Here is an 18,412-nt window from a genome sequence, read left to right on the forward strand (position 1 = left end):
CATAAACAGCAGCTGTGACTTTTATTACTACCAGGGCAGCCGTTTGACCTGAATTCCGCAAGTCAGCAACATAGCCCTCACCCTTACTTCTGCTCAAGGAGGTGGCAGACAGAGAACACCCACTGTCCCATCTCCCAGAAAGCTCCAGGCCCAACCCAGTCCACACCTCACCCTGCTTGCTGACTCACCCTTCCCACTTCATGGCCCCTTCAGAAGAATCACGTACCACTGTAAATGCACACCTAGAGTTCAATGTTACCTGTGTTCCCCACAAGATCACTGTCATAGGCACCAGCAGTGACAAATAAAGGGACTCTGGTCTCACCAAACCAAGGGAGCATGCAGTCAGTCCTGGGAAAAGCCACCAGAGGTGTGGTCAAGGCCTGGGAGACTCACATCGCACCTCAATCACAGGGTACCAGAAGGTGGACTGATGGGGGGCCCACAGACAGGCTGGGGGAGAACCCAAAACGGCAGCCACAGAGTGGAACCGCACCCTCAAGACTGCGGTGGGGCAGGGATGAAAGGGTCAGACAAAGGCCCACAGAAGGGGTTCGTTTATGAAGGGGGTTGGGGAGAGGACAGCAACCCTGCTACCCTGGGCTGCTGCAAGGCTTCATCTGCTCAGGGCAGGGGATCTCTTCATCCATCATCCTGGAGCTGGCAACGAGGGGGATGAGGGTAGGACCTGCTCTCGCACAGCAGGACGGAGGGCCAGTGTTCCCTGTCCTCTCATGGGGCTTCCAACAGCCCCCGCAAGCCAAGCTGACTTTTGCTTTGTTCCAACTACAAGTGAGGAAGCCAGGCTACTGGAAGATGGAGGCCTTCCATCCCTTTACCTTCTGAGAGGTGTCGAGGCGGGGGCTGCAGGAGTCCCTCCCTGCGGTAGGCCCCCGGGGCTGGAGCAGGGAACTGGAAGGGCAGGTGCTAGAAGAAGGGGAGAGGCTACTTCTTGACCCTCTGCAGGGAGAGTACAGAAGTCCTCAAGCCAAAAGAAGGCTGCACGCTGAAGAACACAGCCTTCATTTCAAACTCTGCCCTGACCCAGAAGGCCACAAAACCCCCCAGGGTTTGGTTTCTGCCACATCCCCCGACGTCCTCCCCACTCCCCAGCCATTAAGCGTCACTCGGGTCTTTGAATTGATACAAAGTTTACTAGGTCATACAACATGGCTCACAAAAGCGATGGGAAATTCCAATGAGCGTACTGTTTCTTGATTGGTTCGTTTTACCCAAACGGAGACAAGACACTTTCCCGCAGGACTGCCCACCTCCCCTCCCCAAGACAGACAGAATGCAAGACTGTCACAATGTGGCTATGACCAGTTCCACGGACACACAGTTCAGCGGCATTGACACGCCCTGATGGGACACCAGACAGCAATGGGTGCGGGGCCGGGAGGAAGCGGCGGCTGATGCACCCGTGGGAGGAGGAGTCCCGGCAGTGTCTGCTGGTGAAAATACATTGCACACAGGGGACACATCCCCAAGGACGGGCTGCAGAGGCCCATAAGGCCTGTCAGATGGTGTGACTTTTCATTTTGGGCCAATAAATAACTGTTGGACGAATGCATAAGTTAGAAATGGACGCCACTAAACTTCACATGGGGGGAACGTACGACCAGGTTGAAGTCAAATCATGCAAAGTGGCAGGGCAGGTGAGGAGGGATCTGGAGGTCAGGGAGATTACCAACAGCACACACTCTATTTTGTACCCTACGTTACGCGCCATCAGTTGGCTTCTCTTTTCCTCCCCGCGGTGGTGCTGGCGGGCTTTGGTGCCGGCGTCTCCCAGCACAGCTCGCTGGGCAGAACAGGGGGTCGCTGCTTGAAGAGAGAAGTGCTGGAAGGGCAGCAGGCTGGGGGGCCAGGACTCTTAGCTGCTCGTTTCTTGCCGGAGCCGAACGCCCACTGCCGTGATGAGGGCGGCTCCCTTGCCGCTACCGTCTTCGGATAAGAGGAAGGACACGTTACACTTTGGTGACAGTTCCTTCACGGTTTGGTGCATGATTCTGGAGAAGCTAAAAAGGACAAAAATAGAGAAGGGTAGATAGAGGAACATGAGGAGAGACGCCGGACCCACCTGAAGACGCTGAAGCACCCTAACAATAAGGAGGGAAGCGAGATGGGAGGGGCTGCTTGGAAGCAGCTGCGGCTTATTGAGAATGGCTGGGAGAAAGTGGGTTTACAGCCAGTCCTGTTACAACTTGCAGCAGGGAGGCACAATGGAGAATCCAAAACAAGCTGCTCTCTACACCTTCTGAGGGCTATGGCATGAGTAACACACCCAGACGGCTCCCATCCTCAAAGCCTGAGGCTCTGAGGGGACCGAAAACCAAGAAGGGGTGCTGGGACCTGGGTGTGGACCACGGAGGCGGGCCAAGCTGGTCTGGCACTGGGTCAGCTCAGCAGGCTGCATGGAAACGAACATCACCCACCCCCAGCTGCAGTCCTCTGAGACCCCAGCCCAGCACCTGAAGCTAAGAGAGGGAGCCCCCCACCCCCGTGAACTATAATCTCTAAATGAGAGGTGACTCTGGGTTCTTGCATTTTGTGCTGAAAATGAGATAGCGCCAGGCTGTGGATGCTCAGGGCAGTGGGGCTCCTAGAGGAAATACTGACTGCCCTTTGCTGAGTACCTACTAGGTGTCCCACACTTTACGTATATATGTAATGTCCGGCCTGCTGGTGGTCATTTTCCCATGAAGAAGAGGAGACTTGGCAGAGATTAAGCCACTGAGCACAGCTCCTAAATGGTGGTACCAAGATTAAAACCAAGCGTGTCCATGTGCGGCTCCAAAGCCTAGCTCTAAACCACAGTGACAACGAGGACAGCTATGAAGGTGGAGAGACAGAGGTCGGGGTGGAGCCCAACAGATGCTTTCATCCCAAGCCACGGCCATGACGTAGGCAGGCAATGCCTACACTGAGTTGGGTGAGGTTGCTTTTAAGTGGAGTGAATGGCCCAGTTTACTGGGGACAGTCCCAGTGTGATTATTAGTAGCACTCTCTTGACTGGCAAAAGTACCTCCGTTTCGACAATAATATGGTCACTCTATTCATAAGAGCCAAGCTTTGGGATGTGTGGCAGATCAAAGAGCAGATGGGGGCTTCCCTGGTGGCGCAGTGGTTGAGGGTCCGCCTGCTGATGCAGGGGATGTGGGTTCGTGCCCCGGTCCGGGAAGATCCCACATGCCGCGGAGCGGCTGGGCCCGTGAGCCATGGCCGCTGGGCCTGCGCATCCGGAGCCTGTGCTCCGCAACAGGAGAGGCCACAAGAGTGAGAGGCCTGCGTACCGCAAAAAAAAAAAAAAGCAGATGGGCTCATTTCTCCTCCTCCAGCATGGGGTGCTGGACACCCGACCAAAATGTCAGGGAGGTCACATCCCACCCGCCTCCCTGCTACAAAGCCCAGGGCCAAAACCGCCCCTGCCTTCCAAGGCTCTTGACAAACTGATTTAGCAGGTGGACAAGACAGTGGGCCCTCTTCCCCTTTCCTTCACTCCCTCGCCCCGCTTACCAAACACAGCCTCCGGGCCAGGCTGATGGGTAAGTGCACGCCCACCCTTACCTCCTTTCCTGCTCCCCACCTGGATAGGAGAGGCCCAGGAGGAGGGGAAAGCAGGAAATGCCAGGCCACAGGTGTGAGCTGGCCAAGTGAAGCCGCTTCTCCACCTCCCCAGGCATCCCAGGTAAACTTCAGAGCAGCTCATTTCCTCGTCCCAGACAAGCCCCACCCTGACCGCACAGCCTGCAGGTTGGCTGTGTCCTGGCGAGGAATTTTCCTGGTGGGAATCACATCCTGATGTCCCATAGCCATAAAGGGGCCTTGCCTGCCCAGGAAGCTCTGCCCATCCCCACCGGAAGCCCCACTCACTGCGGATGAAGCTTGTAGAGCGTCCCGTCCACACCCACAGTCACGTTGAGGTGGTCCAGCCCCCTGTTCTCACGGATCTTCTCCACCACGGCAGCCATGCCCGCGCCACACAGCTGTGCGGCCCTCTTGGACACTACCCCGCACACGGTCTTCACGAGGATGCTGTCGTCGCACGTGCTGTTCAGGCCAAGCTGCTGGAGGATGGCCCGGACCTGCAGCAGCGCTAATCGGTCGCTGTGGGGGACAAAAGCCAGGAGGCTGGATGAAGCAGGACCCACGAGAGCAGCACAGAAGCCGCCGACTCCAAACGAGCCGGCCCCAAATCACTGCACTTATCCACGAAAAGGGTCATGGCGTTTTCTCTCTCCTTCAAAACATTTATTTGTCTATTTTTTTTTAATGATCCCCATAGTATTACATGTTAAGTTGTAGAATAACTAGCAAATCTAGAAAAATAAAAATTGGAAAATTAGAACTATCTACAATCCCAGCACTGGGGAAAATACTATTAACGTTTAAATATATTTCCTTCCAATCTATTTTTCTTGGATATCATTAAACAATGTCTTTGTCCTGATATGTGAATAGGCTTGTTCTTTTTTTTTTTTTTTTTTTTTTTGCTGTACGCGGGCCTCTCACTGCTGTGGCCTCTCCCGTTGCGGAGCACAGGCTCCGGACACACAGGCTCCGCGGCCATGGCTCGCGGGCCCAGCCGCTCCGCGGCATGTGGGATCCTCCGGGATCGGGGCACGAACCCGTGTCCCCTGCATCGGCAGGCGGACTCTCAACCACTGCGCCACCAGGGAGGCCCTAGGCTTGTTCTTTATTTATTTATTTTTAAATTTTTGTTTTATATTGCAGTGTAGTTGATTAACAGTGTTGCAGGCTTGTCCTTTATATATGGTTTTCTTTCTTGCTGTTTTTCATGCTTCATACATCTAAGCAAGTTCCCACCTCCTTATCTGAGACCAAGATTGGTAAAAGCTGCCATAGTAGTCTATTCTAGGGATGACCATAATTTATTTAGCCAGTTTAGAGAAATTTAAGTTGTTTGCAATTTTCTGCTAATATAAAGTAACACTCTGATGATGTTCCTGTTGGTGCAAGTCAGAGTTTTCCCTTAGGGTTTTTGATACATATTGCCAAGTGCCTTTCTGAAAGTTATATCAATTTACTGTCTCTGACAGAGTATTTGGCCTTACTTGTCCCCAGTGGAAAGGGGCTTCCCTGGTGGCACAGTGGTTAAGAATCTGCCTGCCAATGCAGGCGACACGGGTTCGAGCCCTTGTCAGGGAAGATCCCACATGCCGCAGAGCAACTAAGCCCATGCGCCACAACCACTGAGCCTGTGCTCTAGAGCCCGCGAGCCACTACGGAGCCCACGTGCCACAACTACTGAGGCCCACACACCTAGAGCCCGTCCTCTGCAACAAGAGAAGCCACTGCAACAAGAAGCCCGTGCACCACAACGAAGAGTAGCCCCCGCTCGCCTCAACTAGAGAAAGCCTGCGCACAGCAACAAAGACCCAACACAGCCAAAAGTAAAAATAAATAAATAATTTTTTTTTAAAAAAATTGAAAACACTGGACCATTTGGTAAGAATGGCATCACACTGGTTTAATCTGTGCTCCTCTCTGTTAGTGAGGGTTACTGTTTTTGTTTTTGTTTACTGGCCATATGAACTACCTTATACCAAAACTCTCGTTCTCCTGAGATATTTGTCTCCTCATTAAACTGAAAGAGTTGACAATGATGGATGATGAACACAACAGCAGTGGTAAGAGCAGTCAGCCTTTTTTGAGGACTTACTATGTGACACGTGCTTTACATACATCACCTCGTTTCTCCTCCTAATAGCCAACTGATCCACGTATGATTATTCCCATTTTAAAGATGCAGAAATTGAGGCTCAGAGAGATCGAGTAACTCACCCAAAGCTCACAGCCAATGGGGTAGAGCAGGTCTCAAGACCAGACCTGCCAAAGCTCTTGCCCACCATGCCACACTCTGCATCTTGCATATATAATGCACATGTTTTCCTTAGTTTTCTGTTTGTCTTTTAAGCTTGATGACTGATTTTGTTTTTATCTTATAGAACTATGCAGCTAAATTTGGCAATTTTTTCTTTATGATCTCTCCCTTTGCTATTACACCTGAAAGGACCTTCCCCAGCACTTCACACCCATCAGTATAGCTATTATTAAAAGAAAAACAAAAACAGAAAAGAATACGTGTTGGCGAAGATGTGGAGAAGTTGGAGCCATTGTATATACTGCTGGTAGGATGTTAAAATGGTACAGCCACTGTGGAAAACAGTATGGCAGCTCCTCCAAATCAATAAATACGTAAAATAATTATGTGATTCAGCAATTCCATTTTTGGGTATACATCCCAAAGAGTTGAAAGCAGGGACTCGATCGTGTACTTGTACACTCATGTTCATAACAGCATTATTCACAACAGATAACAGGTGGAAGCGACCCAAGTGTCCATGGATGGATGAATGGATAAACAAAATGTAGTGTATACATACAAAGAATTATTCAGCCTTAAAAAGCAAGGAAATTCTGACACATACTACAACATGGATGCACCCTGAAGACATTATACTAAGTGCAATAAGCCAGATGTGAAAGGACAAATGCTATATGATTCCACTTACATGAAGTCACTAGAGGAGTCAAATTCATAGACACAGAAGGTAGAAGGGTGGTTGCCAGGGGCTGGGGGGAGGGGGGAAATGGGGAGTTAGTGTTTAATGGGTACAAAATTTCAGTCTGGGATGATGAAAGAGTTCTGGAGATGGATGGTGGCGATGGCTGAACAACAATGTGAATGTACTTAATGCCACTGAACTGTCCACTTCCAAAATGGTAACAATGGTAAATTTAATGTTACATATAATCTACCACAATAAAAAAATGTTAGCAAGAAATATTCACTGATATTTTCTTCTCATTCTTCTCAGGCTCCTATTTTCCACACTTGGCCCTTGGGTGAACTTAGAATGAGGAGAGAAAGCAGTGGGGAGCTTGGTTCCCTAGCATGGTGCCCCCCCTCCCCCGCAGCTGTGAAATGCCACCACTCCACGTGCCCAAGTCCTCCAGGGTCAGTGCCGCAGGGCCGCTGTCTGCAGCTAGCACTTCACTGCGTGGGTTCTGGTGGGAAGTGAGTTCTACCTGAAGGTTACAGACCTAGGCCTGGGCGAAAGCGAGGGGCAGACCCGAGCCAAGCCAATGTCAGTGCTGCTATCGTGACCATTCTAAACTGAAGGTGGCTTTTGCACAAGCTCTTTTGATGAGCACTTTTCCACCTCTTCTCACAGCTCACTGCGGAAGATGGCAAAGGCACAGATGAAATGTTCACTCTACATGAGAAAAACAGGAGGAAGACAGAAGCAGCTCGCTGTGGGGCACGGTGGGCAGTGAGCTATGCATCCTAGGCTGCCTTTCAGAGGAAAAGAGGGTGAGGCCAGACTAGGGGTGCTTGGTGCTTGGCTCTTCTGGACTCAATGGTCCTTCAATACAAGTATCTGTGATGCACCTTTCCTATCCTGAAATGTAACCTACTTACACACAGGATGATTCCAAACAAATCAATATAATGCCCTAACATACAGGATGAATAAAAGGAAATGATTTATAGTAAAATTATGGAACTTCCAAATGCAATTGCTCAGGGCCTACGACTCCAGTGGAAGAAGAAAACCCTCCCAAATGGCCAAAATGTCCCCTATGTTGCCTACTGCCCCCATTACAGCCCCCTGGCCAGGTCCACCTCTAATAGGGAAGGCCCTGCCCACTCACCTCTCGATCTGAGAGAGATACTTGGTCTGAAAGATGCCCCGAGTCTTCAGCGGCTCAGAGATCTGCCCTCGGAAGAGGAATCCCCTCTTGGTGAAGTCAATCAAGATGTTGCGGACGATTTCACCCAGGTACATACCGCTGATCATCTTCTCATACCTGCAATGAGAGGAGGGGACTGGGTGTCTATATGAAGCCTGTGGTCTCACAGTAACCCCGGGCGCCTTACTGTGCCTCACCGGCATCACCAACCCGTGCACCCAGCCCTGTGCTCCCTGGCAGAGGCAGAGTGTGAGACCGGGAAGGACTGAGGAATCCCCAACCCTCCCAGGGTCAGACGCGAAAGTACCAGCACTCTGTCTCACTGCTGGACCATCCACTTCCTCACCTGACTCCCTGCCTTTGCCTGGCGAAACCCCACTCCAGCTCTCAGCTCCCAACTTGCCCAGCACTGCTCCAAGAGGTCTGTCCTCCCCCTGCCTTTCTCAGCTCCCACACACCCTCCCTTCTTCACAGCACACACAGGTCCTCCGCCCCTTGGCACCCCTGCAGCGAAAGCCTTGAGGGGACAGAGAATGTGTGTCTTGCTCAGCTTTGAGTCCCAGGGCCCAGCACAGCTCAGCGTTGCTCTCAGTCAGGTGCTCAATCAATACCTGTAGAATCAGCAAACGACTTAAAGGAACAAGACAACACAGGGAAAGTTCCCACTAGATTTTTGGAAGGTTTTGCCAAAACCCAGAGTGCTGGTCAAGTACCCACAGAGTGATAAAGCCACACAGGCTGGAGGACACAGGTGGCCACCACACCCCTGAGGGTCACCTGTTCTTGGGGGCTTTTAATTCCTGTCCTCTCCATGTTCAGGAGCCTCAAGAAATGACATGGGCTTTAGATGCTTCCATGCACACACCCCATCCCAGTGTCCCCAAGCTGGCATGACTCCACTGGAATCTGGATACTCCAGAAGACTTCGGGTGGTCCACAGGAAAAACACGAAATAGCACTATCATCAATTCCCATCTAGTCCTTTTCATTCCATCAAGGAGACATCTCCTTGGTGTTGATAAGTTTGATGCTGATATGGCTCTAACCCCTTCCAACCCCTACTGATCTCCCTTATAACAAAGGGGGTCTTCCTGTAGAGCTGTTGGTAGACACAGTAGCTAGGCTTGAAATAACGCTGTTCTTCACTATATCCATTTTATGGTAATATTGGTTTTCCTCCCTCATTAAACGTAAGAAGACAAGATGATTTAAAGAAAAACATTAAGCATCGGTGGTATTTAGAAAAGACAAAAATCTTGAGGTTAGCTGGAGAACCACTTATGTTTGGGAGGTATTACCCCCAGCTCTTCATTCTGTTCCTGGGGGCACGGCCTAGACCACCTCGTCTTGGCTATGGCAGAGGATGGCCTGATCCCTGGGAGCTTGAGACAAGGGGTCATTTGTCTCTATGCTGGGAAGGGTGGACACTGCCATCTTGGGGAGGGTCCCTGACACCTGAGCTGCAAAGATCCAAATAGCCACTAGGCGGTGCAGGAGGTCTGCCGTGGGAAAAGGAGGAATTGGCGGTGGCGGGCCTCTGCCTCACCCGTGACGGGGAGCCCCCGACTCCCACTGGCGACATCCTAATTTCCCTTTGCCCTTTAACAACTGCAGGTCAAATGTGTCCTACTAAACAAGGCAAAAACCTGCTGACCAACAGATCTCTATGAGCCTGATGGGGAAGAAACATAGAGCAATGAGAAGGCCAGAATGTTGCAGGATAAACACGCTCACTGAGAGGAGTGGTGTGGCCACGGCTACCCTGTCCCCAGAGGCACCTGCACAGAACGTCAACCCTGGGCCATCTTGTACCATGTGCTGCCACCACCCTCCACCCCTAAGTTCTCTGCTCTCCTTGGGCCAAAAGCCAAGGTCAGGAGTGAACCTGAGGGACCACAGTCTCCAGGCTTTGTGCAAACCCCACTCCTAGAAACTTCTTCCGTTGTAATAGGCAGGATGCCCTCCTGTCTCCTCCACCAGGTGGGATTACCTTTGCTTCCCGGCGTTTAGAGAATACTCATCCACCAGTTTGTCATAGATAGTTCTGATATCGTCCAGACACCCGTTGTCCCCAAAGGCACCCCACTCCATGTTGATACACATTCGGCCCTCGTTTCCTTCTAGCGTCTCGACGTTTTTCATTTCTTCCATGTAGCAGGCATTGCTGCCCGTCCCTGAAATACACGAGGAGAGAATGAATGGCCACACCACCGTGCTTAGTGGGGAGAGGGATTGCAGCTAGACTTGGGTGGGGCCTGGGGCTCCACAGAGAGGGGCACACTTTTGAGATGAACAAAGTAATAGCTTCACTTTCCCAATGTCTTCCAGGAAAGTCTCAAAATATAAAGGCAAAATCAGAGTTAAAACTGCCCAGAGCATTTGATTAACTTACTTTATACTAAGACATCAACGCCGAGAGCCTCGTATGTTTACCTGTCCACACAGGGCTATGTCTATTTTAATACAAGATGGTCTTACAACAAAGGGATGTATTTTCAATTGTGGAAGTTCAGGCAGCATTCAGACTGGAAGGATATTTCTCTATTTCTCTTTCCTTCTCTCTCCACATATACATACACACATATATACTGTATTTATATGTATATACACACATACATATAAAATATTACATGGAGGGGTTGTCTACTATCCCACCATGCATGTCCACTTATCTTTTCTTATCAAACTTGGCCGTGGACTCTGCCTGAACAAACTCTCCTGTGGGTTCCAGAATGAGGCCCACAGTTCGTTCAGGGAAGGACAGTGCCCTGAGCATCTCCAGGGTGCCCTTCTAAAGCAATGGTTCCTCACCATTTGGTATCACAGATCTCTTTGAAATTCTGATGATTCTCCTGAGAAAAGAGATGTTTCCCTGAGTGCACCCCTACACTGTATACACACAAACAGACAAACGGCTGCCAGGGGATCAAGCGCCTCTGATCTCCATCCCTGACCTCCCCAGGGCAGGGCTAGTCAGACTGGGCCCCCCCCCCAAGGACTAGGGCTGGACCACAAACTGTTTGCTGTTCTCGACTAGGAGTAGTTAGGTACAGATGCTGAGAGGAAGCGTTCTAAAACTTTCACAGCAGATTTAATTGCCAGACATCCAAACTTGTGGTCACTGGCCTTGTCTCAGTGAATGGACGGGAAATTTAAAAACCAATCAACTAACCAAGGAGTCCCTCACACAGATATTTTAACATACACCTGAATCCCCTGAGGAGCTATTAAGATGGATTTTCTGATTCAGGAGGTCTGGGGTGAGGCCTAAGACCCTGCATTTCTAACATGCTCGTGGGTGATTCTGATGCTGCTGGCCAGGGATCACACTTGCAGCCGCAAGGCCCTCGAGCACTGTGGACCCACCCTGGGTGGGAGACAGAGGTCGATGGATTTTCAACATCCTTAAGGGACACAAGGACACCTCTACCAGCTAGACAAGTGGGCTCTGGCTGTTTTATGCCCTTTAAAGAAACTTAAGTAGAATTCACAGATGCTTCTGACTGTGTAACTGTAAGCAGATAGGGTAGGGAGTCCCCAGAGAAAGACAAACAGGCATGACTCTCTTGATATAAGAGGAGCCATTTTGGCCTAAGCCATTTTGTGATCTAAGCCTGGCCACAATGCTTGCTCTAGAACAGGTCTCAGTAATAATGATTTTAAGGGAACAAAAGGACAAACTGTTATCAGGCATGAGAAGTAACAATAGCAAAGATAACAAATCAGTTGTAAAGACTCCTAGCTCTGTTTCAGTGGTAAAGATTAGCCTGAAGCACTTTCCTGAGCTGTTTTGCAGAATTTAAACACTCGCTGGGCACTCAACCACCAGATCAAGTGTAACCTAAGGGATGGTGATGTTGACCTTTTCTGACCCTCGTGACTTAAATCAACTGAAGCCTGGACTCTGTCAACCTTTGCCCCAATTCTATACTGAATTCTCCTCTGCCCAAGCCCCTTCATGAATATGCACGTACCCTTAGCTTAAAACTTCCCCAATTTTTCTGTTCGAGGAGACACTGCTTTGGGAAAGACCCCCAGTGTTCTCTTTACTTGCTGCAAGTAATAAATCCTTCCTTCTGATCTTTGGTTTGGTTGTGTCTTTTGGCTCGACACCCACCAAGAAGCCAACCCAGTTTTCGGGTAACGTAATTTTTGTTTTCTCGGCTCCCTTTCACCCAAACTGTAAAACTGAGAGGAGAGGAGCCCCAGAAATGGAAGGGGTGCAAAGAAAGCCAAAACATGTAAATTATACTTCTTGTTCATGGGCGTTCTGAGCAGAGATCAACTGATGACAGAGGAAAAGAGTGACTTTGAAGGCAACGGGAGAACCCCCCCCACCTCCGTCCCCCCCGCCCCCCGCCGGCATTTGCGGGCCTGACCTCTGGCAGGAAGGTGAGGTCAGGCCCAAAGCAGAGAAAGTGCTGTGTCACTCTAGCTTTGCATTTCACACCTAAGCTCATTCATAAGCAGAAGGAAGGGAGGGGCCGGGTGGAGAAAGAAAGCTTTGCAAAAGAAAGGAAGAAACAAAGAGCCCCAAAGCCAGGCCCCAAACAACATTTACCTGGAGCTGCACCCTAGCTTTTAAAAATTTCCACAGGAGCCAAAAGTGGTTTAACAAATGAAAAGGGCTTCCTGGCACCAGGAAGGCAGCCTGCTGGGGCCTTCTCCCAATCTCCCAGGTGCACGCAGCAGGCTGCTTGCTGACTCTCTCCACCCAGGGATGTTCTGCAGGTGTTAGCTAAGAAACCGGGCCTTTTCCCAGCATCCCTGACATTAGGAACAGGGTCAGTTAGGCGAATGTTTTTCTTGTAGCCTAAATCAAGATGCTTCTGGGATTTTGTGCTCTCAAGGCCCAGACCCCTACTGTGCTTGGATTATAAAGGAACAACCTGCAAAGCCAGATAATCCCTCTGTCTGTAACCGAGCAGGACCCTGTGGGGCCTTCCCGGGACAGCCCCCTCTCCCATATCCTCTGCTTTAGCTCCCCTCTGAAGTACCTAGATAATAGTGTCTGATGCACATTCCCTAAGTTGTTTTACTGATGCTAAAACCCCCACCAAATGGAAGATATTAGCTACTTGATGACCTTGAGAACATAGCCGCAGGCCTGCTGGAGCCTAAGGACTGATAATGTTGACCCCAGTGACACCGTCCAGTTACCTCACCATCAACCAATCAGAGAATTGTGCATGAGCTGATCACAGACCCTGAGACGCCCCTCCCTCACCTGGCCTTTGAAAAGGCTGTGCTGAACTGCACGGAGTTCAGGCGTTCTGAGCATTGGCTGTCCTGGACTCCTTGTATGGCGCCTCAGCCTCACAGTAAACGCTGCCCTTTCCGTCCTATGCTAATCTAACTCTTTGTCTATCCCCGCTCCCCCCCTACAAAAAACCAAAAACATAACAAAACATAAAAAATGCTGCACTTTTCCTTCACCACAACCCAGTGTCAGTGGATTGGCTTTACTGTGCACAGGTGAGCAGACCCAGATTTTGGCTCAGTCATATGCCTCCCACTTCAGCAGCTGGGACCATTGGTGCTAAAGGCCAAATGGCGCCCAGGCTGCCCTCTGGCCCTTCTCCACAGTCAGGAGAGGAGGAGGCTTGCTTTCTTCCCAGCCACAGGCCCCGGCCCTGCAACACCTGCCCGGGTCCCTCCCTACAAGCCCTGCTGAGCAGGCCAGCTCCAAGCACTCCCACCCTGTCTGCCGGGGGCGTGTGAGCCACCTGGGGGCCGCACTCCTGGAGAGCTCCGTTCCTGACAACCTGCTTACAGTCACCTGGAAGCCTCGTGGGCTGGGTGTTGGGAGGGGAAACCCCTGGAGAGCCCTGCAGCTTCCGGCCATGATGAAACTCTGGAGGTGGTTCAGGGGACAGTGCTGACAGGTACACTGCCTCACACCGAGGGCTGAGCTGTTGGCTCAGGGCCCCACAGAACAGGAAAACCCAGCCTACCCTGCCCCAGAAAAAGACCTTCCAGGACACCCACCTACGATGAGTCCAACCTCGCAGGTGGGCTCCTCATAAGCACAGGTCATCATGGTGCCCACCGTGTCATTGACCACAGCCACCACGTCCAGGTCAAATTCCTTTGGAAAGAAAGAGACACAGGTTTAGCTTTAGGGGAGGGACAGCGCTGCCCGGCTTGAGTTCTGCAGGGTCGCTCTGCTGCACTGCGGTCAGAAAGCTGCTGGTGCATCATCTGAAATAGTTTCCTTACCAGCCTGTGAAAGGTAATGAAATGCTTCTTCACTAAACATCTACTATTAATGATGTACCTGAAGCTTGAGCTCTGAAGAAAGGAAGTATTCTACCCATTTCACAGATGGCAATGAGTCCTAGAGAGGCAGCCCAGTGAGCACTGCGGAATGGAGAAGAGACAAGGGACAATGGCCAAGTAGCTCTTTCTCTTGGCAGGTTAAAGTATTATAGCCTTTCAGAGGGCAAAATGGAAGTACCAAATCTATGTCTCAGAATCTGTTCTTCGGAGACAAGCACACAGGTACACAAAGGCACATACAAGGGTATTTGCGTGACTTATGTGAGCCAGAAGGAGAAACAACCCAAATCTAGATCAAAAGGGACATGTAAGGCCCGGTTCGGGCAAACTCTGGAATCCTGCACAGCCAAGAAAGTGAATGAAGTTGGCCTCTATGCAGCGAAACGAAAGACTCCTATTTCATAGTAAGTGAAAAAAGCCAGCTGTAATATAGTATACGTGGTATGACTCCAATTTTTTTAATGTATGTTGGTATATGCATGGAAAGTACATTGGAAGAACACTGAGATTAAGAGTTGTGAAATGGGCAAAAAGAGGGCATCACGTTTCTTTTCAATGAAATATTAGCTGTCGTCTAGCACCCTCTTCCAGGAACAATCGACCCCACTTCCAACTCATACATATCAGCCTCCCTGACTGCCTGTGTATATTAATTAATCTGCTCTTCTGAACTGGAGACACTTGAACAGACCTTTTTTCTTTTTTAACTTCTAACTGATTCCCTCATTAATTAATGAGTTAAATAAAAACTTCAGAATTTTTCATTTTATATTTTGTCAATGTCCTCCAGCCAAAGACCACCGGAAACGTACCCACAGTGGACAAAGCTGCACTTCCTGATTGGTTGGTTGCAACACAGGCGAACACATCCCATGGTGCGTGCCAGAAAGTGCTAGAAAGCACAGTTATAGGATCTGAGCCTGTGCTGGTGGTTTTAGGGAGGGTTCTAAGAAGTGGGGTTTTGCTCAGGACTGGATGCTGTCAGAAAGCAGGGCCATCTCTGAGCACGTGCCAAGTTCTGCCATGATGACGCAGCGCTTCCTGCTCATTTGATTCCATTGCGGTCACAAGGGGGCTGTGATGACGGCTGTGCTCCGCGGCAGTGCCAGGCTGTGCCCCACGGTCAGGGGCTGCTTTTCCCTTTTTCAAGCTGGAGGAGAGCCATGATTTTACATTCCTTAAACTATCTTTTAATAACACAAAACTGTTCTGCTCTCTTTTATTGCCATCAGTTGGGGCAACCTTAATAACCTTGTCACAGGGTTCTGTATCATTTGAATTCTTTACAACAAGCAAGTACTTTTTTCTTTGGCTGCCGAGTGGCATGTGGGATCGTAGTTCCCCAACCAGGGATCGAACCCATGCCCCCTGCAGTGGAAGTGCGGAGTCCTAACCGCTGGACTGCCAGGGAATTCCCGAGCAAGTACAATTTTTATAACCTGAAAAAAACAGGAAAGATTTTTTAAAACATCCTTTTAATAGTTACCTCTCTCCTTTTTACCGCATCCCTCAGTAAGGTCGCTACATCCTGCCCCACGCAATCAGTTGCCTTAAAACCTTTCGTCCAGGTGATCAAGATTCCCTGCAATAGGAAGGGCAGTGGGAGAGTCCTGTGTCATTAATCCTTCTAGACAGAATACAAAATCCCACCCCCTCCTTCCAGAGTAAACACCTGCTAAGAATTTACGGTGAGACAATGCTGGAACATCTGAGGCACAAACCAATAAAATACAGAGTCCTCCGCAGGCCTGCCCCCTCTCACTGTCCTCACAGTGGTCTGGTTTGTAATCCCCACTTCACAGATGGAGAAACTGAGGCATAGAAAGTTAATGGTGCTGCCTGTGGTATAATCAACTAGTTCCTCTGAAGAACAGTTTACCAAAAACATAAGTGGAGAAATGCAAATTTTTAGTAACACTGTTACTACCTAAAGTAAACTTTAGGTTTGATTGGACTGTAGTGTATACACTTGCTGGGTGTGTACTCACTATGATGACGGTATAAGTGAACTGCTTTTAAAAATCACCAGACCTTTTAAAAACTGCAATACCAAGTTTACATGGATCCACCTGTTGAGCTCTAAAAGAGTTATTAAGACGGAAAAAGACCCGAGTCAGCACTGTGCCTGGATTAACTGGCTTCTAGAGGCAGATGGTCCTGCCCAGCTTGCCAAGTGCTGCCGCTCATGTGCCTCAAACCCTGGCCTAAGGCCCCGTGTGATGTGATGCCAACACCAGGGTCTGCTCCCTGGCCACACCTCTACCTGTGCAACACAGAGGATGGGTCTCGCCTGCAGGATTCTGCACAACCGCTCCCTTCCACACAGAACATCCCCCTGGGCCTGCCAACACCCCTAAGCGTGGTGCCGGTGTTGCTGGAGTAGGCTGGGATGCTCCACTAGACTGGCGGCTTCCTGAGGGCAGGAACTGTGTGGCCAGCTCATGGTCCTCAGCAGGCGCTCAAGCCCTGACCTTGAGCCCTGGTTCGTTCCATTTATTGAATAAACATTTATTAAGCATCTTCTCTGATAGCACACTGTGCTGGGGCCTGTGGGGAACACAGGTCCTCGGCTCAAGGAGCATACGACGTTGCAGAAAAGAGAGACATCAAAGATCACTAAAAACTGTGTAAGAAGTGCTATAACCAGGCAACATTAGAGGAAACAGGGACCACTCATGAGGGCGAGATTCTTTTTGCCTGGAGGATCAGAAGGCTTCCCAGAAGAGGTGAATGCTTTAAATGATAAAAGAAGAGTAGAGTCTTAAGATGTACTGGAGGGTGTGGCGTAAGGCCTGAGTCAACCCACTGTGACGGCTAAACTGTCCCAGAATCGAGGGATGACACAGAGGCTGAAGGAGGCTTCAAGAGCTGACCCACACTGGCCAAGGGACAGTCAGCACCGCCCGGTGTCTGATGCCTGGAAAAAGGAGACTCACCGCATCCAAGCTCGTCTGCTTGCAGGGAAACGAAAACGTGAAGCCCAGCGGCATTCTGGGGCCCTTGATACCCATGTAATCCAGGAAGTCAGAGATGCAGGAAACGATGTGGTCAAACAGCTTTAGGAGAAAAGAAGGGCTTACTCATGTACCCTCTAGTTTCACACCTTCAGTGCATACATACAAGTACACACACACACACACACCCGCCCCTGACACATGCAGAGCAAGCCCCCCTCCCTAGTATCTTCCCAGCCCCTGAGCATCCTAAGCCCAGCATGGCTGAATGTACCTGATGCTTTCGGGCCATACAGACACAACTGCACAGCGGCATGTATCACATGCAGGTTCTGGGGCCCAACGGTGCCACTGGCCAGGTCTGTGACGCACATATGTCACGGTGGTGTAAAAGCAAAACTGTCTCACCTCTTCCCCGGTGCCCTGCATGATTTCCGTTGGAATGGCGTAGATCTTGTTGTGCATTTCCACTGTTCTCTTTTTCCCACTACGAATTTTCACCAGCAAGACGCGGAAATTCGTTCCTCCAAGATCCAGGGCCAAGAAGTCACCGTGCTCTGTTGTGGTCAAGAACATAAAGAAGGTCAAGAAGAGTTAGTATTGCCTCCTGGCAGCCCGTAACCCCAAGACTTCAGACTTTCAAGGGAGGAAGCCGCATATTAAATATAGGGGAGAAGCTATTAAGTCTTCCCTCAGCACACAGCCCAGGCTCAGAGAGGGTGGGCACCAACTCATGACCACCACAGCCTCTGAGCCACACTAGAAGGACAAAAGGCCCCATGGATGAACCATCTGTCACAGTAAACAAATAAATTTTACCAGGCTATTAAAAAGCTTGGCAACAATGCCCTGATCTTAGGGAACCTCATATAAAAATTAATAATATATGTCAATGTGTAGAGTGTTTGCAAAAATGGCCACAATCATTCCTCCCTGTATGCAGCCTTCTTTGTAAAGTGACTTTGCAGTTCTTCCCGTCAAAAGATGGAATCTATTTCCACCTCCCCTTGGATCTGGCCTGGCCTTATAACTTGCTTTGGCCAACAGAGTGTGGCAGAAGCGAAGCTGAGCCAGCCCCAGACTAGGCCTCCAAGAGGCTTTGAGGTCTCCCTCTCCCTCGTGGACCCTGCTGTTACCATGTGAACAAGCCCAGCGGCCCACTGGAGGATAAGACACGTGGCCAAGCACTCCTACACCCCAGCTGACAGACAAATGCTGGACATGTAAGGGAGAGCCCCCCAGGGACTGCAGACGCATGAATGAAAGATCAGCCAAGCCTGGCCCAGATGAGCAATGATAAGTTGCCGACCCAGGGGCCCCTGAGCAACAATAAGTGGTTTCTGTTTAAAGCCACTAAGTTTCAGGGTGGTATATTATGCTAGAGTAAGTAGCTGACACATAGGACATACTCATATCACAAACAGTCATCAGCATCCGCCCAGTGCTCAGCTCCAACA

At 50.1% G+C, this 18,412-nt stretch overlaps 1 protein-coding gene across 1 annotated transcript in view; it reads right to left on the reverse strand.

The window, feature by feature from the left end:
* Nucleotides 1-1,134: 1,134 nt before the first annotated feature.
* Nucleotides 1,135-18,412, reverse strand: part of HK1 (hexokinase 1) — a 70,683-nt gene continuing 53,405 nt past the window's right edge. Inside the window, exons 11-18 of the mRNA XM_060112685.1 lie at nucleotides 17,364-17,512; nucleotides 16,938-17,057; nucleotides 15,488-15,583; nucleotides 13,711-13,810; nucleotides 9,713-9,896; nucleotides 7,684-7,839; nucleotides 3,877-4,110; nucleotides 1,135-2,021 (exon numbers count right to left, since the gene is read on the reverse strand). Of these exons, the coding sequence (XP_059968668.1) occupies nucleotides 1,877-2,021; nucleotides 3,877-4,110; nucleotides 7,684-7,839; nucleotides 9,713-9,896; nucleotides 13,711-13,810; nucleotides 15,488-15,583; nucleotides 16,938-17,057; nucleotides 17,364-17,512 (1,184 nt within the window). The 3' untranslated portion in view covers nucleotides 1,135-1,876. The remainder of the gene's footprint in view (nucleotides 2,022-3,876; nucleotides 4,111-7,683; nucleotides 7,840-9,712; nucleotides 9,897-13,710; nucleotides 13,811-15,487; nucleotides 15,584-16,937; nucleotides 17,058-17,363; nucleotides 17,513-18,412) is intronic.

The sequence above is a fragment of the Mesoplodon densirostris genome, chromosome 1, assembly GCF_025265405.1.
Source record: "Mesoplodon densirostris isolate mMesDen1 chromosome 1, mMesDen1 primary haplotype, whole genome shotgun sequence".
NCBI classification, from domain to species: domain Eukaryota; kingdom Metazoa; phylum Chordata; class Mammalia; order Artiodactyla; family Ziphiidae; genus Mesoplodon; species Mesoplodon densirostris.